The following is a 22,990-nucleotide window of genomic DNA, read 5'->3' on the forward strand; positions in this document are numbered from 1 at the left end:
GTATCTTTACATATTTTCTCCTTACATATGCATAATCATAAACACACATACATATCTCTATTCTATATCTATACACACATGTATGTACACACATATCTGTGGAGGAGTTATTATCGTAAAAGGTAGAATCACAATAAACAAATAAATAAAATTTCTACATATTGCTTTGTCATGTCCTCATATTAAAACCAGGATTCCTATATTTTTAAAATAGTATATGTCTGGAATAATATAATGAATATATTAAAAATTATGAAAAATTAGGTTAAATTTTATTGAAGCTACTTAGGTATTTAGTAGTTCATACCATCTAAAATGAGGAAGTTGACTAATTCATTTTAATAAACATTTATTACCATGCCTATGGTATGTCATTAAGCCCTGAAAATTCTTTTCTTTGCTAACTATACTTAGAGAACTGTATTCAGTTTGGAACACCATAGTATAATAGGATGAATGAACTGGAACTGGTTCAAGGGAGAAAACAGGGCTCTTTCTAGTGAGAGAACTAAAAGACATGAACTGAGGGCAAGGTGAACATATAGATGAGAGATGACTATGTTCTTCAAGTATTAAAGGGTCATAGTGTGAAAGAAAAATTATGCTTGTTTTGTTTGAACCCAGGAGGTAAAATGACAGTGAATGGGGAGGAGTTATAGAGAGAGAGAATTAAATTCAGAATAAAAAATAACTGTCTAAGAGAAAACTTCATAGATGGAATGGACTGTCTTGGGGTCCAGACATACTTGGTAATGTACTGTTGGGAAATGTCAAGCCACAGGTGAGTAATTCCACCTAAGTAACTTTAAGGCTCCTTTAAATGATATGGCATGACTCTAGTACTTATTTCAACTTTTCCTTTTCCTTAACAGTTATATTATTATAACCTTCATTTTTAATGGAAGATGATTGAATGTGAAAACCTAAACCAAGAAGACATAATTAAAGAACTGGTGAGTCAAAGCCAGGTTTCTTTTCAACTACATTTGTAAGAATATTAAATGGAACATTTCTACACTCCTTTCTGGAGCTTATCTAGAGATTTCTTCTACACCATGATCTTTGGAAATAGAGAAAAATCATATATATGACACAACTTTTCTTCTTGTGAGTGAAAAATGACATCAGTGAAACTGGCCGTTTATAATTTCTAATGGCAAAAATAAGTTTTTATCTTTTTTTTTTCATTTTAACATCTTTATTGGAGTATAATTGCTTTACAGTGGTATGTTAGTTTCAGCTTCACAACAAAATGAATCAGTTATATATATACATATGTTCCCATATCTCTTCCCGCTTGCGTCTCCCTCCCTCCCACCCTTCCTATCCCACCCCTCCAGGTGGTCACAAAGCACCAAGCTGATCTCCCTGTCCCACTACTATCTACCTTACGTTTGGTAGTGTATATATGTCCATGCCTCTCTCTCGCTTTGTCACAGTTTACCCTTACCCCTCCCCATAGCCTCAAGTCCATTCTTTAGTAAGTCTGTGTCTTTATTCCTGTTTCACCCTTAGGTTTTTCATGACTTTTTTTTTCTTAAATTCCATATATATGTGTTAGCATACGGTATTTGTCTCTCTCTTTCTGACTTACTTCACTCTGTATGACAGACTCTAGGTCTATCCACCTCATTACAAATAGCTCAATTTCGTTTGTTTTATGGCTGAGTAATATTCCATTGTATATATGTGCCACATCTTCTTTATCCATTCATCCGATAATGGACACTTAGGTTGTTTCCATCTCTGGGCTATTGTAAATAGAGCTGCAATGAACATTTTGGTACATGACCCTTTTTGAATTATGGTTTTCTCAGGGTATATGGCCAGTAGTGGGATTGCTGGGTCATATGGTAGTTCTATTTGTAGTTTTTTAAGGAACCTCCATACTGTTCTCCACAGTGGCTGTATCAATTTACATTCCCACCAACAGTGTAAGAGGGTTCCCTTTTCTCCACATCCTCTCCAGCATTTATTGTTTCTAGATTTTTTGATGATGGCCATTCTGACTGGTGTGAGATGATATCTCATTGTAGTTTTGATTTGCATTTCTCTAATGATTAGTGATGTTGAGCATTCTTTCATGTGTTTGTTGGCAGTCCGTATATCTTCTTTGGAGAAATGTCTATTTAGGTCTTCTGCCCATTTTTGGATTCGGTTTTTTTTTGTTGTTGTTATTAAGCTGCATGAGCTGCTTATAAATTTTGGAGATTAATCCTTTGTCGGTTGCTTCATTTGCAAATATTTTCTCCCATTCAGAGGGTTGTCTTTTGGTCTTGTTTATGGTTTCCTTTGCTGTGCAAAAGCTTTTAAGTTTCATTAGGTCCCATTTGTTAATGTTTGTTTTTATTTCCATTTCTCTAGGAGGTGGGTCAGAAAGGACCTTGCTGTGATTTATGTCATAGAGTGTCCTGCCTATGTTTTCCTCTAAGAGTTTGATAGTTTCTGGCCTTACATTTAGGTCTTTAATCCATTTTGAGCTTATTTTTGTGTATGGTGTTTGGGAGTGATCTAATCTCATACTTTTACATGTACCTGTCCAGTTTTCCCAGCACCACTTATTGAAGAGGCTGTCCTTTCTCCACTGTACATTCCTGCCTCCTTTATCAAAGATAAGGTGACCATATGTGCGTGGGTTTATCTCTGGGCTTTCTATCCTGTTCCATTGATCTATATTTCTGTTTTAGTGCCAGTACCATACTGTCTTGATTACTGTAGCTTTGTAGTATAGTCTGAAGTCAGGAAGCCTGATTCCTCCAGCTGCGTTTTTCATTCTCAAGATTGCTTTGGCTATTCGGGGTCTTTTGTGTTTCCATACAAATTGTGAAATTTTTTGTTCTAGTTCTGTGAAAAATGCCAGTGGTAGTTTGATAGGGATTGCATTGAATCTGTAGATTGCTTTGGGTAGTAGAGTCATTTTCACAATGTTGATTCTTCCAATCCAAGAACATGGTATATCTCTCCATCTATTTGTATCATCTTTAATTTCTTTCATCAGTGTCTTATAATTTTCTGCATACAGGTCTTTTGTCTCCTTAGGTAGGTTTATTCCTAGATATTTTATTCTTTTTGTTGCAATGGTAAATGGGAGTGTTTTCTTGATTTCACTTTCAGATTTTTCATCCTTAGTGTATAGGAATGCCAGAGATTTCTGTGCATTAATTTTGTATCCTGCTACTTTACCAAATTCATTGATTAGCTCTAGTAGTTTTCTGGTAGCATCTTTAGGATTCTCTATGTATAGTATCGTGTCATCTGCAAACAGTGACAGCTTTACTTCTTCTTTTCCGATTTGGATTCCTTTTATTTCCTATCTTCTCTGATTGCTGTGGCTAAAACTTCCAAAACTGTGTTGAATAAGAGTGGTGAGAGTGGGCAACCTTGTCTTGTTCCTGATCTTAGTGGAAATGCTTTCAGTTTTTCACCATTGAGGATGATGTTGGCTGTGGGTTTGTCATATATGGCCTTTATTATGTTGAGGAAATTTCCCTCTATGCCTACTTTCTGCAGGGTTTTTATCATAAATGGGTGTTGAATTTTGTCAAAAGCTTTCTCTGCATCTATTGAGATGATCATATGGTTTTTCTCCTTCAATTTGTTAATATGGTGTATCACGTTGATTGATTTGCATATATTGAAGAATGCTTGCATTCCTGGAATAAACCCCACTTGATCATGGTGTATGATCCGTTTAATGTGCTGTTGGATTCTGTTTGCTAGTATTTTGTTGAGGATTTTTGCATCTATGTTCATCAGTGATATTGGCCTGTAGTTTTCTTTCTTTGTGACATCCTTGTCTGGTTTTGGTATCAGGATGATGGTGGCCTCGTAGAATGAGTTGGGGAGTGTTCCTCCCTCTGCTATATTTTGAAAGAGTTTGAGAAGGATAGGTGATACCTCTTCTCTAAATGTTTGATAGAATTCGCCTGTGCAGCCATCTGGTCTGGGCTTTTGCTTGTTGGAAGATTTTTAATCACAGTTTCAATTTCAGTGCTTGTGATTGGTCTGTTCATATTTTCTATTTCTTCCTGATTCAGTCTTGGCAGGTTGTGCCTTTCTAAGAATTTGTCCATTTCTTCCAGGTTGTCCATTTTATTGGCATAGAGTTGCTTGTAGTAATCTCTCATGATCTTTTGTATTTCTGCAGTGTCAGTTGTTACTTCTCCTTTTTCATTTCTAATTCTATTGATTTGAGTCTTCTCCCTTTTTTTCTTGATGAGTCTGGCTAATGGTTTATCAATTTTGTTTATCCTTTCAAAGAACCAGCTTTTAGTTTTATTGATCTTTGCTATCGTTTCCTTCATTTCTTTTTCATTTATTTCTGATCTGATTTTTATGATTTCTTTCCTTCTGCTAACTTTGGGGGTTTTTTGTTCTTCTTTCTCTAATTGCTTTAGGTGCAAGGTTAAGTTGTTTATTCGAGATGTTTCCTGTTTCTTAAGGTAGGATTGTATTGCTATAAACTTCCCTCTTAGAGCTGCTTTTGCTGCATCCCATAGATTTTGAGTTGTCGTGTCTCCATTGTCATTTGTATCTAGGTATTTTTTGAGTTCCTCTTTGATTTCTTCAGTGATCACTTCGTTATTAAGTAGTGTATTGTTTAGCCTCCATGTGTTTGTATTTTTTACAGATCTTTTCCTGTAATTGATATCTAGTCGCATAGCGTTGTTGTCGGAGAAGATACTTGATACAATTTCAATTTTCTTAAATTTACCAAGGCTTGATTTGTGACCCAAGATATGATCGATCCTGGAGAATGTTCCATGAGCACTTGAGAGAAATGTGTATTCTGTTGTTTTTGGATGGAATGTCCTATAAATATCAATTAAGTCCATCTTGTTTAATGTATCATTTAAAGCTTGTGTTTCCTTATTTATTTTCATTTTGGATGATCTGTCCATTGGTGAAAGTGGGGTGTTAAAGTCCCCTACTATGAATGTGTTACTGTTGATTTCCCCTTTTATGGCTGTTAGTATTTGCCTTATGTATTGAGGTGCTCCTATGTTGGGTGCATAAATATTTACAATTGTTATATCTTCTTCTTGGATCGATCCCTTGATCATTATGTAGTGTCCTTCTTTGCCTCTTCTAATAGTCTTTATTTTAAAGTCTATTTTGTCTGATATGAGAATTGCTACTCCAGCTTTCTTTTGGTTTCCATGTGCATGAAATACCTTTTTCCATCCCCTTACTTTCAGTCTGTATGTGTCTCTAGGTCTGAAGTGGGTCTCTTGTAGACAGCAAATATATGCGTCTTGTTTTTGTATCCATTCAGCCAAGCTGTGTCTTTTGGTGGGAGCATTTAGTCCATTTACATTTAAGGTAATTATCGATATGTATGTTCCCATTCCCATTTTCTTAATTGTTTTGGGTTCGTTATTGTAGGTCTTTTCCTTCTGTTGTGTTTCTTGCCTAGAGAATTTCCTTTAGCAGTTGTTGTAGAGCTGGTTTGGTGGTGCTGAACTGTCTCAGCTTTTGCTTGTCTGTAAAGGTTTTCATTTCTCCATCAAATCTGAATGAGATCCTTGCTGGGTAGAGTAATCTTGGTTGCAGGTTTTTCTCCTTCAACACTTTCAATATGTCCTGCCACTCCCTTCTGGCTTGCAGAGTTTCTGCTGAAAGATCAGCTGTTAACCTTATGGGGATTCCCTTGTGTGTTATTTTTCCCTTGCTGCTTTTAATATGTTTTCTTTGTATTTAATTTTTGACAGTTTGATTAATATGTGTCTTGGCGTATTTCTCCTTGGATTTATCCTGTATGGGACTCTCTGTGCTTCCTGGACTTGATTAACTATTTCCTTTCCCATATTAGGGAAGTTTTCAACTATAATCTCTTCAAATATTTTCTCAGTCCCTTTCTTTTTCTCTTCTTCTTCTGGAACCCCTATAATTCGAATGTTGGTGCGTTTAAAGTTGTCCCAGAGGTCTCTGAGACTGTCTTCAGTTCTTTTCATTCTTTTTTCTTTATTCTGCTCTGCATTAGTTATTTCCCCTATTTTATCTTCCAGGTCACTTATCCGTTCTTCTGCCTCAGTTATTCTGCTATTGATCCCATCTAGAGTATTTTTCATTTCATTTATTGTGTTGTTCATCATTGTTTGTTTCATCTTTAGTTCTTCTAGGTCCTTGTTAAATGTTTCTTGCATTTTGTCTATTCTGTTTCCAAGATTTTGGATCATCTTTACTATCATTATTCTGAATTCTTTTTCAGGTAGACTGCCTATTTCCTCTTCATTTGTTAGGTCTGGTGGGTTTTTATCTTGCTCCTTCATCTGCTGTGTGTTTTTCTGTCTTTTCATTTTGCTTATCTTACTGTGTTTGGGGTCTCCTTTTTGCAGGCTGAAGGTTCGTAGTTCCTGTTGTTTTTAGTGTCTGTCCCCAGTGGCTAAGGTTGGTTCAGTGGGTTGTGTAGGCTTCCTGGTGGAGGGTACTAGTGCCTGTGTTCTGGTGGATGAGGCTGGATCTTGTCTTTCTGGTAGGCAGGTCCACGTCTGGTGGTGTGTTTTGGGGTGTCTGTAGACTTATTATGATTTGGGGCAGCCTCTCTGCTAATGGGTGGGGTTGTGTTCCTGTCTTGCTAGTTGTTTGGCATAGGATGTCCAGCACTGTAGCTTGCTGGTTGTTGAGTGAAGCTGGGTGCTGGCATTGAGATGGAGATCTCTGGGAGATTTTCGCCGTTTGATATTATGTGGAGCTGGGAGGTCTCTTGTGGACCAGTGTCCTGAAGTTGGCTCTCCCACCTCAGAGGCACAGCACTAACTCCTGGCTGCAGCACCAAGAGCCTTTCATCCACACGGCTCCTTAATTTGGGATGATTCGTTGTCTATTCATGTATTCCACAGATGCAGGGTACATCAAGTTGATTGTGGAGCTTTAATCCGCTGCTTCTGAGGCTGCTGGGAGAGATTTCCCTTTCTCTTCTTTGTTCTCACAGCTTCCAGGGGCTCAGCTTTGGATTTGGCCCTGCCTGTGCGTGTAGGTCGCCGGAGGGCGTCTGTTCTTTGCTCAGACAGGACCGGGTTAAAGGAGCCGCTGATTCGGAGGCTCTGGCTCACTCAGGCCGGGGGCAGGCGGTAGGGAGGGTCACGGAGTGCGGGGCGGGCCTGCGGCGGCAGAGGCCGGCATGATGTCGCTAGCCTGAGGCGCACCGTGCGGTCTCCCGGGGGAGTTGTCCCTGGATCCTGGGACCCTGGCAGTGGTGCGCTGCACAGGCTCCCCAAAAGGGGACCTGTGTTCGCACACAGGCTTCTTGGTGGCGGCAGCAGTGGCCTTAGCGTCTCATGTCTGTCTCTGGGGTCCGCACTTTTAGCCGCGGCTCGCGCCCGTCTCTGGAGCACCTTTAAGCAGCGCTCTTAATCCCCTCTCCTCGCGCACCAGGAAATAAAGAGGGAAGAAAAAGTCTTTTGCCTCTTCGGCAGGTCCAGACTTTTCCCCGGACTCCTTCCCGGCTAGCCGCGGTGCACTAACGCCCTGCAGGCTGTGTTCACGCCGCCAACCCCAGTCCTCTCCCGGCGCTCCGACTGAAGCCGGAGCCTCAGCTGCCAGCCCCGCCCGCCCCGGCGGGTGAGCAGACAAGCCTCTCGGCTGGTGAGTGCCGGTCAGGTCGGCCCTGATCCTCTGTGCTGGAATCTCACCGCATTGCCCTCCGCACCCCTGTTGCTGTGCTCTCCTCCGCAGCTCCGAAGCTCCCCCAATCCGCCACCCGCAGTCTCCGCCCGCGAAGGGGCTTCCTAGTGTGTGGACACTTTTCCTCCTTCACAGCTCCTTCCCGCTGGTGCAGGACCCGTCCCTATCCTTTTGTCTCTGTTTATTTTTTTCTTTTGCCCTAACCAGGTACGTGGGGGGTTTCTTGCCTTTTGGGAGGTCTGAGGTCTTCTGCCAGCATTCAGTAGGTGCTCTGTAGGAGTTGTTCGACGTGTAGATGTATTTCTGGTGTATCTGTGGGGAGGAAGGTGATCTCCGCGTCTTACTCTTCCGCCATCTTCCTTTATTATCTTAAACAGGTAATAATCCAATTTCTTTTTTGAAAACAGTGTTTATGCAATGGTTTATCTTATGAGATGATTGGAGAAGAAGGATCAGATACTTCAAAACTGGAAATGTTTTTCTCAGGGTACCCTCGTATACTCGGATTATCATTATTTCCTAATTTAACAAGTCTCACAATTGTTGCTCAAGATATAAAAGAAATTTCAGGACTAGAAACTTGTTTACGGCTTAAAGAACTTTGGATTGCCGAATGCTACATAGAGGTAAGTCTAAACATAACCTTACATGAAGATTATGCTAAGTCCTTTGGCTTTGGAAAAATAATTCATTGAAGTATATGCTTGAGGCATGGATCAAAACAGATAGATTCATACATGATGAATTGCAATTAAACCCTTTGCCCAGTAAAACAAAACAGAACAAAAACAGATAAATGGACAAAATATAAAAATAGATTTATACAAAGGAGAAAATAGAAATAAAGCGCCAAAACATAGACACATTCTACTTTTTAATAATCAAATCAGATCAAATAATACCCAGTACTGCTAGTGAAATTGGTTTACTTTGACCCTATTGGTTGTGTGAAAATTATAACATCTATATTGAAAAGCAATATTGCAAAATGTATGTGGTTATGATTATAACCATATAAAAATAGGTATCAAGTTGATTTAAAAAGAATATGAAAATTGAAAATAGTATTTAGGCAGAGGGATTGTATGATTTTTTATATTTTAGTACATTTCGCTGGGTGTTGATTTTGCAATCTATTCTGAAAATGTGATTTTTAAGGAAAATGTACTTAAAATCTACTTCATTGAAGGATTAATAGAAAAACACAAGTTAACACTATTCAGGCTCCTCTTTTTTTTTTAACAGAAAATTGAAGGTATTCAAGAATGTAGAAATTTAGAAAAACTGTACTTATATTTTAATAAAATTTCTAAAATAGAAAATTTAGAGAAATTATCCAGATTGGAGGTTCTTTGGCTGAACCACAATGCAATTAAAAATATTGAGGTAAGATAATTTCAGTGATTTATATTTAAAGTCAACTCCTGTAGAGTTTAACCACAATGTCCAAGAAATATTCATGACTAGTTTAATTAGTTAAGAAGAACTAATGTGTATGTAGCATATTGTAACATATAGAGAACTTCGTATGCATCATTTTCTTTACTCCTCCCACCGTGTCTGGGAGGTAAGGTGTTATTTCTTCTCTGAAGGTTAAAAAAAAAAAAAGGAGGTTTAGAGAAGTTTTGAATATAACTTGCCTAAGATTTTAAACACACTCTGTGTGATGTGTTCTTTTTGCTACTCCTCCTCCTCTGTTCCTCTCTGCTTCCCTCCCTGTTCCCTTCTCCTTCAAAAATTCTTTCCAGGTTCCAGAGAACAAAGTAGACTTCACTGAGCCACGCACTTACTTCTAAGCTTGTAAAGTAAACAGCACCTGGTGCTTGGAACACCTGGAGAACTAACCAGATTGCTCAGATGATTTATAAACATAGATTTTAATGATTTCTTCTAAATTATATATTGTCTAAAATTTTAGGGTTTGCAAACTTTGAAGAATTTAAGTGATCTCAACCTTGCTGGAAATCTAATAAGCAGCATTGGTATGTACAGTTTCATTTGGAATATGAGAGAATGTTACACTAATTTTTTGTCAATATGAAAAGTACAGTCTTGAAAAGCATTTCTAAATCTATAATTACAGGATGTGAAAATACTACCCATTGATCAGTGGTTACTAATTATACAACGTTACTGTTAGTCTCATTTATATGCAAGAAAAGATGGTCATATACAACTCAGAAATATGACAAGATATGAACAGGAGGTAAAATGAGAAATTTAACTTTTTTCTCATCTTGTTTTTTTTTAATTAAAGGTCGATGTCTTGATCCCAATGAACAACTAGAAAGATTAAACCTTTCTGGTAACCAAATATGTTCTTTCAAGGTATGTTTAAGTGGAATAATTTATTTTATTCATCAACCTGGATCATGAACCATCTTTTTGCAGAAAATGGACTAAAGAGTCCCCACTTAAAGAGTAATTTATTTTGGACTACCCAATACTTCCAGAAATTTGAGAGTTACCTGATTAAATTGGCCCTAACGATCTGACACTATTAAAACCAAACAAATAACTATTTACTTGGCTCTTAGGATACCACTTTCTCTTAGTTTTTCTCCCATCTTTCTGGCTACACCTCTTTGGTTTTCTGGTTTCTCATCCTCTCCTAGCATCTAAAAAATGGATTGCCCCAAGTTAGTCCAAGATCTTTTCTCATTTCTATCTGCATTCATTCTCTAATCTAATCATCTTATAACTTTAAATACCTTTATCCACTTATTACTCCTAAATTGGTATCTCTACTTTCCCTAACAATTACCCCAAATGATAGACATCTCCTATCCTAACTCAAACTGATTTCCCCTCTACCGAACCTTTGTCTCCTGCAGCCTTCTCCCTTTCTCTAAATGTCATCTCAATTCTTCTAATAACTTAAGCCAAAATCCTTGAGTCATTTTTGACTCCTCTTATTCATTCATACCCCATAACCAGTCCATCAGCAAATTCTGTTGGCTCTACCTTCAGAATATATCCAAAGTCTGACCATTTTTTACCACCTGCATCACTATCAACCTGGTTGAAGACACCATCATCTCTTTCCTGCATTATTGGAAAAAAAAAAAGCCTCCTAACAGTTCTCCCTGTGTTTACCCTTTCACTGCACTCAGTCTGTTCTCCACATAGAAGCCCACTCCTTTAAAAATATGTCAGATCAAATCATTTCTGCTCAAAACCCTCCCTTGGCTTCTCATCTCTTTCAAAGTAAATGTCAGTTCTTACAATGGCCCACCAGACCTCTATATAATCTAGTCTCCCCACTGTCTCTCTGACCACAGCTTCTACCACTCTCCCCTTTGTTTTCATCATTCTAGCCACTCTGGTCTCCTCACTGTTCCTTACATATATCTAGGACACATTCACCTTAGGGCCTTTGCACTTGCTGGAGTATTCTTACCCCGTATATCTTCGTGACTCATCTCATTTCTTTCTGGATGTTATTCAAATGTTATGTTCTTGGTGACACCTTTCCTGCCTAATTAAGTAAAATAGCAATGACCCCTACTACCCTCCTCAAGTGGAAGCATTCCATTACTTTTCCCCTGTTTTATTTTTCCTATTGGCACTTACCCACAACCCTTACTAGAATACAAGCTCCACGAGTACAGGAATTTGGCTTGTTTTGTTCACTGCTATATCTACAATACTTAAAGCAGTACTTGACTTGTAATGAATCTCAATAACCATTTGTCAAGCACATAAATGAGAGAGAAAAAACAAATAAGAAGACAATGTTTATGGTATATAATGTGGGTGAAAGCATATGGCATTCATAACTCTGACAGCGTCAGACTGAAGGTACATTTTCAAACACTTCCTCTAGACAATAGGTGAGCAAATTAGCTATAGAAATAATTTTGAATTGATCAATATTAAAGTAGGCATTCTTTTACTCAGAGAAGAATATAAGACACCAAAAATCTATAGAATGAGGCAGAATGTTATAAACACCTTAAAAAGAAATTTCAATAAAATTTAATTTTATTAGTCAAATTCAAGAGGAAATATCTGATGTGAACATTGAAGGGTTGACAGAATTTCAACAGGCATTGTAGGGAGGATTTTCTACAACGCAGTGGGAAGTAGGCATTCCAAGATGAGAAGAACAATATGCAAAAAGGTGTGGAGGTAAGAAATCAGTGTTATTTGAGTAACATCAGCAGCAGAGATCAGAGGGAGCTGTGAAAGGTAAATTCAGAATGCTGTAGCAGGTAATGTTTAAGGTAACAAATGAGACATAAGCAGGACTTACCTAGGGAAATAGCATTCCAAGCAAAGGTGTGAAGGACCTAAGTGGTGGAAAGAGTGTGGCAAATATAGAAAACTAGAAATCCTCTGTGCCTGGAACGGAATGAGGGAGAGAATCATGAGTTGAGGCTGAAGAAGATAAGTGCAGAAGGCTGGGAGAATAAGGTATCACCCTGCCAAGAAGCCATATGGAAGTTTATCTCACCCTGGCCAGCCACGGCAGCCTTGTGGTAAAGAGCAGAGGCTGCACAGGCAGAAAGATCTGTCACTTCTAGCCCTGCCACAGACTAAGGGCAGCATAATACAATGGTAACATGAAGTTGAAGTGAAATAATAAAATAAAGCTCCTAGAACAATGACTAAACACAGTAAGCACTCAATAGATATGCCATTTTATTATTATTACTATCACTTTAATGACGTTAACCTATTTCAATCTCCTCATCAAAAGGATGGGGATAAAAATAGGATTATTGTGAAGGTTCATTGTATGGCATAAAATTAAAAAGGCTCTCTATAATAATTATGGCTTCTCATAAAAACATTGAACATGACTCACAGCAACCTTTATTATTCAAATATTAGGAATATTCCTGAAATATTATTATTCTGAATTTTTATGTCTACCCTTTCCAGTCACCCTAAAAAGATACTATCCTGGTGAAAGTGAGATGTGCTTTCATAGACTCCAGCGTCATCTAACTTCTGAGTGTATGTGGAGGATTCCTGCATAAGACTTCAAAGTTCACACCCGCCATAGCCCAGACTGATGGTCAAATGCAACACAGCCACCCAGAAATCAAACAGTATCTTTACTCTTCAGCATAGTCAATGGTTTACCTTCCTTGCCCTGCAGAATTTGACCAAATAATTCTCTGCACAGCTCTATTCAGAAATCTCCTTTTTAGAGTCACCCTGATTAGTTAGTCCCACTCATGCTATGGGCCTAGCCATAGCCTTAGGTCCAGCCAGTAAGCCAAGTTATCACTTGTCCAGAGAGAGTTTGGACACACATTATCCACCTCACCCTGTCTTACTCTTAATTCTAGCAGCCTGATTTCACTACTTGCTTCCCGATTCCATTTGTATTGATACTTTATCTTCTAAATTAGTGCCTCCTGGTCCTTGCTTTGGATTTCCTTTAATTCTGATTCTGAGTCTCTTAACTAGCAGTGCATTCATTTAAGTCCAACTCAACCATAGTACCTTCCTACCCCAGGCACCACCCTAGTAATACTATTATTGAGAAAGATGTGAGCGTGTCTTAGAGGTTGGTAGAAAGTAATAAGCATTCAATTCAATTCACATTATTTATTTAGTGCCTGCTGTGTTCTAAATGCTGAATGCTGGGAATGCAGTGTTAACAGGACACAAACCCTGTTCTCAAAGAGTTTATCTCAGGAATTGGCAAACTTTTTCTATAAAAGGCCAGAAAGAAAATATTTCAGGTTTTGTGGGCCATATATGGCCTCTGTCACACATTCTTCTTTATTTTTTCCCAACACTTTAAAAATGCAATCACCATTCTTAGCTTGTGGATTGAGGGCCAAAGCACATACAGACCCTTGGCTTATAGACTTGTGGATAATTGACAATAGGGTGTGATAAATTCTATAACAAGGGTAAGCCCCGTGGCTAAGAGAGTTCATAGGAGGAGCATCTACCCCAAGCCTGGGGGATGAAACAAGGCTCTCAAAGAAGAAGATACCTAGGTTGAGTCTTGACAGAGTAAAAGGTAAAATTGGGGTGAAGTTCAGTCCATTCAAAGGCAGAAGCGTGAGTGAATGTCTAAATGGTCTGGGACATTCTGAAACTTCAAGTTGTTCAGTATGGCTAAAACATAAAATGTCAGGGTTTAAATAGAAGGGACAAGACTGAAGAGTTAAGCAAGGGCCAGATGCCAAATAAAGGAAGGTGTAAACAGTGACTTAAACTTCAAGATAAAAGATGTTAAGGAATCACATTGGTCTGAAAGTGCATCGTCAACCCCTACCCCTCCAGAGGCTGTGAGGAAAATGAGGCCCTCAGGAGAAAGCTAGCTTTCAGTTGCCCTTAATAGGCAGAAAGGGCATTTATAGAAACAAACAACAACAACAACAACAAAAACCTCAAACCAAAAAACCCTAAAAATCAGGAGTTCAGTGTTAATTATATTAAAACATAGGTGCCATAGCCTTTGGTGAGAAGAGCAGACCTGGAGGCTGAGGAAAATAGCGAGCTGTGTTCCTGGGTGGTCAGTGTGGGGAGTATGGTGAAGGAGGTAGGAGACCTACATCCTTGTTATTCCTGGGGCACGTGTGAGCAAAGGGGCTGTGCAGAGAGGGAATGGTGTCTTAAGGAATAAATGGGCTTCAGGGTTTCATGTAGAATACATCATTTAGTAAATACTCTTTGTCATTTTACATTTAAAATGTATGGTTATATAGAGTCTGCTGTTTAATTATTGTTGATCCATTTTTCATGTATTTAGCATCTTTTTCAATAGAGAATAACACTTTATGCATCTAAATACCTTTAACATATTAAAGCACATAATTAGAATGCATTACATTAAGTTATGGGTGATCTTAAGAGCTAAAATGCCTCCTTTAGAAATGGAGAGTTGCAATTAATCAATTGACCATTATTGTTGCTGTTGTTTTAGGACCTCACTAACTTAACCAGGCTGCGTCGCTTAAAGGATTTATGTCTCAATGATCCTCAGTATAAAACCAATCCAGTTTGTCTGCTGTGTAATTATTCCACACATGTGTTATATCATTTGCCTTGCCTTCAAAGACTTGACACGTTTGATGTGTCAGCAAAGCAAGTCAAGGAACTGGCAGATGTAAGTGCATACCTAATCAGGTGTCTGTGTCTTAAGTTTAATTAACTCCTTCTTTCTGGCTGTGTCAACATGTGGTAGGTAGTATGATCTTGTCAGTGTTGTCACCAATTCTACTTTTGCCCAGTGAACTGGATATTTCACATAGATGCATACAGATAATAACATTAGTACTAGAATCTCAATTTTGATGACAGTATTGGAAGGTAAAATAATAGAAAAACGTTTAAACTTATATAAAACTTGAAGGAAATCTGAAAAATTATCAGTGTTAAGAATAATTAAACTAATGCTATATATACGAAAATTAAGCCTAAATAAAGTAGAAATGAAACAAGTAACCTCCTCTCATTTGGAGTATTATATATCAAAATTAGAAGATACCCATGGTTGATGGTAGTATGCCAGGATTAGGTAGATTTTAATCTAATTAAAGATGGTTTGGGGTTCTCTGTAAGTATAAGTGAATCTACCCACACTGCCAAAATCTTGAAGATCTCCAAAATCTTGAAAAGGGCTTTTCCTGGGCTGTCACTGATGGTGAATCTCCCAGTAAAGGGACTACTATGCCATGGTATGAAAGGCTTTATAATTTGAGAGTAGAGTTCATAGGAATTTACCATGTTTTTTAATATTCTTCCCACATTATATTTCTACCTCTCCTTCTAGTCCATTGAGTCCCATTTGTTTATTCAGTTAACCATTCAATAAATAGTTTATGAGTGTCCAGAATGTGCCCACATGAAGCCCTCCCATCCTTTCCTTGTGGCTCATCCATCATCTCAACATAGATAAAGAATGTCTTTATCCATTTCTCTTGTATCTCTTCTCTTGGTAGCTTGAGGATTTATTCTCAAGTTCCACTGTCTCCTCTCATCTTTTCAAAACTGAGATTATCCTCTCTCCCATCCCAATCTAAGAAGTGAGCTGTCTTGTAATATTGAGCAAAAGGCTAGAGTTATTGTCTACTAGCAGATGTCCAGAGTCATTGGAGGGTCAGGGAGGAATGTCTTCTCTAACAATGTTAAGTCAAAAATAATGACAAAACTTTGCAGTGACAACCATATTTTTGAAATTTCCATTATCATCTCTGTAGTTTTTCATCACACACTTTCTGAAAAGGTGAGCAGGATGAATGTGCTTCACTAAATTACTTGGCTGATTAATTTATCTAACAAATATTTAATGCCTATTACATTCGAGGCACAGTTCAAGGCACTAGAAATAGAGTGACCAAAACAGAAAAAAAAACCCTGCTTCCTTGGAGTTTACATTTAGTGAGAGAAGACAGATAGTAAGCAGCTAAACGAGTGAAAAACTAGTATGTCAGATGGTGATAAATGCTATGGAGGAAAATGAAATAAGGGTGAAGGAAACAAGATTGTTGGTAGGGGCAGAGAAAGGGCCGTAGGCTCTTTTCTATAGAACTGTTGGGAAAGGATTTACTAAGGCAACATTTGAGCAGAGACCTGAAGGAAATAAGGGAGCAAGTTTTTCAGGGATCAGCAAGTACAAAGACCTTGAGCAGGAGCATGCCTCATATTTTAAGCACAACAAGGAGGCTAGTATGGCTGGAGCTGAGTAAGCAAAGAGGAAAGAAAGAAGAGATGAATCCAGGAGTGGTGGGGGGCAGATCACGTGAGACTGAAGAATGTTGTAAGGACTTTGGCTTTTACTTTGAGTGACATGAGGCCACTGGAAAATTTTGAGAGGAGGAGGAAACAAGATGACTTATGTTTTAAAGGGATCCTTTTGGTTAATGAATTAAGAATAGAGGATTAAAGGAAAAGGTGAAAGCAGAGAGACCAGTTAGATTCCAGAAACTTGGATGAGAGATGCTGATGGTTTGATACAGGACACTGTAGAGGGGGTAGTAAAAAGTAATCAAAAGTAATTGTAGCAGTAGTTAGAAGGTAGAATCCATCTGGATTTGCTGATAGATTGAATTTGAAGTGTAGATGAAAAGGTAGAGAATAATTCCAAGCAACTAACCCAAGCAACTGAAGGAGGGAAGGAGTTGCTATTTGATGAGATGAGGAAGAGTATGGGAGGAGTAAATTTAGAAGGAAGAATCACAGCATAATGTTAAGCATATAAAGTTTGAACAATCTTTTGAATATCCAAGATGGATATATGAGACTGTTATTTAAGAGAGTTGCCTGGATTGGCGATAAAGATATGGGAATTGAAAGCAGAAGGATGATACCAAGCCGAGGACTGGATGAATCACCAAGGGAATGTTGTGGGTGGGGAAGTGTGTCTCTTGGGTAGGTAAGTTCTGACTTTACTTGCCACTTGTAGGCCAAAAAAAAAAAAAAAAAATCAAGAAACACCATCTGCCATTTCCTTTAGTTACAGTTTTTTCTACTCAATTGCACCTGAGAAACAAGCTCTTCTTGAACAGGAATTTTTATCTGCTAATCATCACCCTAAAACAGCCTTTTTCCCCTTAACTCTTCTATGTTATGAATGCCTGATTTTTTGCAGAAGAATTTAGTAATTTCAGTTTCAGAATTTCATATTATGTGTGGAGAAGGAATTCTTTTGTCTGTTCATCAAGCCATATATTTGTTTCCATTCTATCTGTTATGCCAAATAATTCTGTTGGGATCTTGACTATCCACTTTCTACTAAATAAATCACACAACAGTGTACAAGCCTTCCAACTTAATTGAGGTACAGATTTGCCGATAATGCCTTCATTATTTCAGGTAAACAGTTAAAACTAGGTCACATTATAACATGCACCTGATTTGTTTATTTTCTTAGCTAGTTCTTTTGACTAATATAACTCTTGAGCACCATTTACCTGGTATATTTCTTAATGGTGGAATCAATCAATTTATCATGATAAACATTAGTAACTGCATGATCCATTGATATTAAGGAATTCAAGATAACTGGATTAGATTGACAATTTAGTAATTTGCTCAATCTAAAACAAGTTCATTTAGAGCATTCTTTTATAGATTTGGGGGAAAAAACCCATGAAATCCTATTTCTTAGCCATGCATTTAAAAAATGAATAATGTTACATTTGATTTTATTCTTTTAAATTTATTTTTTCTCTAAATTAATCAAATAGGAATAATATGTTAGCTTCAGTAGTACTGCCACATTAGCTAAATGACACTATTTTGTAAATTGAGTTCTTTCTGTAGTCTCTTTATGTTGTCACTGAAAGTAAATATGCCTCACACTTAAAATATTATACACAAAGAACATCTTTGAAATTTTATGTTTTGCTTATTAAATTTAAATAGAGGATTCTGTGTAGCCATTATCATTTCAACTAATATCATTATTAGTAACTGAGCATGTAAAACTTAAAAATAATTATATAGAACATACCACACTCATATAATACCACTAATAATTACCTATAATGTTTTTTGTTTCAGCTAACCTTTTTTCTCACTTTTAGACCACAGCAATGAAAAAAATAATGTATTACAATATGCGTATAAAAACTGTTCAGAGGCATCTTAATGAAGACCTTGAAAAACTGAATGATCGAAAATGTAAATTACAGAAGTTGCCAGAAGAACGAATAAAATTATTCAGCCTTTTGAAAAAAAATGTGAGATTTAATATTGTAAAATTTCAATAGCCTTGTCTTAAGAAAACTGGCAGATAAGATACTATTATCTTTTAAATTTTATATGTATGTATACATTTATAAATATGCATACCTTTTAAAATTAATACTAAGTTTCAAGTAAGTTTGCCCCGAAAATGTTTTGATTCTAGGTACTTAACTAAGCTTCATTCTGTGCTTAGAAATCTGCAATTTAAAAAAGGTATAGGCAGGGCTTCCCTGGTGGCGCAGTGGTTGAGAGTCCGCCTGCCGATTCAGGGGACGCGGGTCGTGCCCCGGTCCGGGAAGATCCCACATGCCGCAGAGCGGCTGGGCCCTTGAGCCATGGCCGCTGAGCCTGCGCGTCAGGAGCCTGTGCTCTGCAACGCGAGAGGCCACAGCAGTGAGAGGCCCGCATACCGCAAAAAAAAAAAAAAAGTATAGGCATATTAATTTATAAAGTTTTAAAAATGCTGTGTAATTCAATATGATTCAGTGAGTTATAGAGATCTGTTAGACTTATTTCACTACATTTTTATTAGATACCAGCAGGCTGTGCTCAAAATTCATTTTCTTGTCTAAAATGCTAAAGTACTCTTTACTATTGTATGTTGTATACTATTAAAGTATAGCTTGTTATAAAGTTCCCATAATGTTGTATACTTCAATAGTTTGTGCTTTAGTAGTTATATGTGCTTTTTTAATTTAGAATAAATTGGATTTCCTTTACTAAAAGTAGACTCTGAGAAATGAAGACTTACGTCAAAACAGAACTTTGTATGTATAAGAACTTATTGTATTAAAAAAAAGGTATAAGAAAATAATGGTGTATTCAAAAAATGGTGTTACAAAAATAGTCAAACTACTTGGGAATAGGGGACTTGGATCCTTAGTTTATACTTTACTAAAAGTAAATACAGTGGGGAAAATAGAATTAAATGTAAAAATGAAAACATAAAAAAGCAGAAGAGTATATGGATTAATATATTTAACTGATCTCAGCCTGCCAAGTAAGAAAAATACTAGAAATCACAGGGAACAGAATTTAGCTTTGATTGAAAAAAAAAAAGTAAAACGCTTTTGTACTAAAAAGCATCATTAATGAAAATAAACAATAAATGACAGTCTGAAAAATTGTTTTCAACAAACATGAAGGACAAACATAATATCCTTAGTATAAAAGTACTCATAAGTAAAACAAGACAAAAAGGGACTTCCCTGGTGGCACAGTGGTTAAGAATCCGCCTGCCAATGCAGGGGACACGGGTTCAATCCCTGGTCTGGGAAAATCCCACATGCCACGGAGCAACTAAGCCCATGAAGTCCACGTGCTTAGAGCCTGTGCTCCGCAACAAGAGAAGCCACTGTAATGAGAAGCCTGTGCACCACAATGAAGAGTAGCCTCCACTCACTGCAACTAGAGAAAGCCCACACGCACCAACGAAGACCCAATGCCGCCAAAAATAAATAAATTAATTAAAAAATTTTAAAGAAGACAAGAAAGTATATATCCAAATAGAAAAATTAAGCAAATTCCATAAACTATCTTTTTACAAAAGAAGAAATAAAAACTAATAAACATGTGAAAGAGGACCTCAATCTGATTATTAATTTCCTAATATGAAATAAGACAACAAGCAACCATTTTCACCTATAAATTTGTCATAGCCTGCCTGGTGAAGATGGGTGTGACACTATTACACCACTGATGAGAGTGTAATTGGGTCATATATATTACTAACAGCCTAAAAATGCTCATAGCCTTTGACCCAGTAAATCTACTTCTAGCACTCCATTTAAAGATTTGGATAAATATTTATATGAGAATATTCATCACTGTACTATTAATAACAACAAAAAATTGGAAACTACCTAAATGTTTAAAAAGAGAGGCAGAATTACTCATTCTTAAGATTGAATGGTATGTAGCGATTAAAAATCAATTTTTAAAAATATATTTAGTACTCTTTATGAAATGAACAGGTTTAAATTCATATTATAATCAGAAAGGTATTCTTAAAACATTAACGTAATTTATTTACTTGAATAAAAAACGACAGGAAAACCAGTATATGGAAATCATTTTATATCTGCCATTTTCATGTGCAAATGGATGTATTAATATGTGAAAAATAATAGTTATAGATTATATAAACTATAGGTATTTTTATAAAATATGCTTACTTCATTTTTTTAACAGCTGTATGTAGCCATTATAGAGAAAGGAGTACAGATACTTAGCAAATTTCTATTTGTATGCACTTCTCTGTGTACAGTACAATTTATCTTGAAATCCATTCTACGATGCTGGGGTTAGGGTAAGGCAAATGAGGCACTCACCCTGGGCCCAAAGTTTAAGGGAAGGTCTAAAACCTCCATAATTAAGATAAATCATGTATTTTATTATAATATATATTTTAAAAATATTTATTTAAATTTATTTGGTTGCGCTGGTCTTAGTTGCGGCATGTGGGCTCCTTAGTTGTGGCATGCATGTGGGATCTAGTTCCCTGACCAGAGATTAAACCCAGGCCCCCTGCATTGGGAACATGGAGTCTTAACCAATACACCACCAGGGAAGTCCCTATTATAATATTTCTTAAAAATACAAATGAATGCAAAAAAAGTCCATTACGAACAACAAGAAAAATCACAAATATCAAAATTTTAAATAACGACATTGCTGTGCTGAGCCGTATAGGAGACTGAGGCAAAGAGAAAAATGTGCACCTCTATATCCATGCTTGTGTATATTTTTTATGTTGTTTCCCAGAATACCAAAGTAGTTGAAAAATTGAAAAGTAGGAGTGATAAAAGTCACATTATTTCAAGCTTATTCTCTTTGTTCCAAAACCAGCATTTCTTATCATTTTACTTTGGCTTTATTAGAAGCTAACTCATCAATAATATTTTAAAATTTATTTCTTTGCTTTTCTTATTTTCAGTTGAGAGAACTGCCATGTCTGAAGTATTTAATTTCACTTGGTCAAGAGAAATTCGTTGACCAAACTTGTACTAAAGTTATAATCACATGCTTGCCATGTTTTTATGAAGTTTGGCTTATTTATTATCTAGATTGCTACTTTGTTAATTTAAGTTAACTAAATATTTAATAGATTCCACTGAACAATTTTGCTCTCTGGCACATTGATTTCAACAGTTGGAACGGGAACTGACTGAACTCAGAGGATCTGGCAAAGGGCACAATGATAGATCCAGTAACAATAAAGTAACTGAGCTTGAAAAATCAAAAAACTGTGAAACTGTCACAGAAGAACCAAGTCTTCAGCAGAAGATAGTGACCAAACTAAATGCCTTGAATGAAAGGGTAACATTCTGGAACAAAAAACTAGATGAGTATGTTTAATGAATTATCTCGTTGTTCAAATTTGAAACATGAGGGAAAAGAATGTTCTGGGCCACTGGTCGAGCTCAATTCTCTTCTTCAGGAATGGAAAGAATTACAGTATGAAGTAAAACACAACATGTTTTTTCAGTCCAGTTCTTAGTAGAGGTAGGCATCATTGGTTCAAAGTTAGCATATAGTTTTTTAAAGAAGCAATACTTTACTAGGAACACTGGACTTCCCCTGAGTGGCTTCTTGTCACATGACTCTAGTGTCTGCAAATTAAAAACATTAGTTTTTTTAACGTTAGTTGCTACTGGTGCAGAAAGCACATACAAAAGTTGTCTGGAATCATGTATAAAGAAACTCAGGTTGAGTATCAACTAGAAACATAAAGCAAGAAGACTTATTAAGTACTGTGAATTTTTTTTTTAATTTACTAAGGCACTAAGTGGATAAGTTAGTTTGCCCTGTAATAATAAATAGTAACAAAATAATAACTAATATTTATTGAGTTCTTACTCTGTGCCAAGCTCTTGGCTAAGAGCTTTTCATATATTTTGCCTATAATCTTCAAAAAGCCTATTCAGGTGTAGGTACTATCAATCTTGTCATTTTCTAAGAAGTTGCAGCAGAAAAATGTTGTGACTTGTCTAAGATCTGAGAATCATAAATGGTGGAGCCAGGAGAGTCTTCTAACCTTCACTTACTCTGAGGTTAACAAAATTTGAGGTGATTTTAATTGCCAAAAACAGAATGTCTTTTACTTGGTTTAACTGTTAGCACCAAGCTTTCTTTGTTCATTGATGAAAGCCTTATATTTTAACATCAGCTTAGAAGAAACTATCATGAATTTTAATGTTGTGAATTTTAGATCATTTTAATAGCTTTATTTTTTTCTTAAATAGAATTGAAGGAATTTATCGTATTGAAGTAAAACAAAAGAAGAAAAGTCATAGTTTATTAATCCCATTTTTGTTAATTGAGTTGGAGACTGTGGGAAACATCTACTTTGAAGAAGGCACTCGATCTGATGACTGGTAAATCTTTTGATATTTAGTTATAGCTTTAAAACTAATTTTAAGTGCTTAGGATCATCAACCAAAATATCAACTTATAAAAATCTTAAAATGTCCCATTTCAAAACACTTACCATATAGAGTATTCATCCACTGAAGATTGGCAGTTACCTACTTTACCATATATACATTTCTCTGTTTATACTATTGCCATGAGCTAACTTGAAAACATCCTAATAGTATTTCTTTGCTCTTTACTTAATTTTCCTTAGCCCAAGAGCAGAATATAATTTAGAAAAGCTTATGGTCACGAATTAATTTTATGTATGTTTATACGGTTTATTTCT

General features: G+C 36.7%; 2 protein-coding genes across 3 annotated transcripts in view; one reads left to right on the plus strand and one right to left on the minus strand.

Annotated features, from left to right (window-relative positions):
- Positions 1-22,990, minus strand: part of RTN1 (reticulon 1) — a 415,427-nt gene that overhangs the window by 283,482 nt on the left and 108,955 nt on the right. The window lies entirely within an intron of this gene.
- The window catches only part of LRRC9 (leucine rich repeat containing 9), a 107,949-nt gene that overhangs the window by 6,192 nt on the left and 78,767 nt on the right, over positions 1-22,990 (plus strand). Inside the window, exons 2-10 of the mRNA XM_030855135.2 lie at positions 873-953; positions 8,034-8,252; positions 8,872-9,012; positions 9,545-9,608; positions 9,884-9,954; positions 14,522-14,704; positions 18,126-18,281; positions 21,439-21,635; positions 22,533-22,664. Coding sequence (XP_030710995.1) covers positions 906-953; positions 8,034-8,252; positions 8,872-9,012; positions 9,545-9,608; positions 9,884-9,954; positions 14,522-14,704; positions 18,126-18,281; positions 21,439-21,635; positions 22,533-22,664 — 1,211 coding nt within the window. The 5' untranslated portion in view covers positions 873-905. The remainder of the gene's footprint in view (positions 1-872; positions 954-8,033; positions 8,253-8,871; positions 9,013-9,544; positions 9,609-9,883; positions 9,955-14,521; positions 14,705-18,125; positions 18,282-21,438; positions 21,636-22,532; positions 22,665-22,990) is intronic.

This window comes from Globicephala melas, chromosome 2 (assembly GCF_963455315.2).
Source record: "Globicephala melas chromosome 2, mGloMel1.2, whole genome shotgun sequence".
Lineage (NCBI taxonomy): Eukaryota > Metazoa > Chordata > Mammalia > Artiodactyla > Delphinidae > Globicephala > Globicephala melas.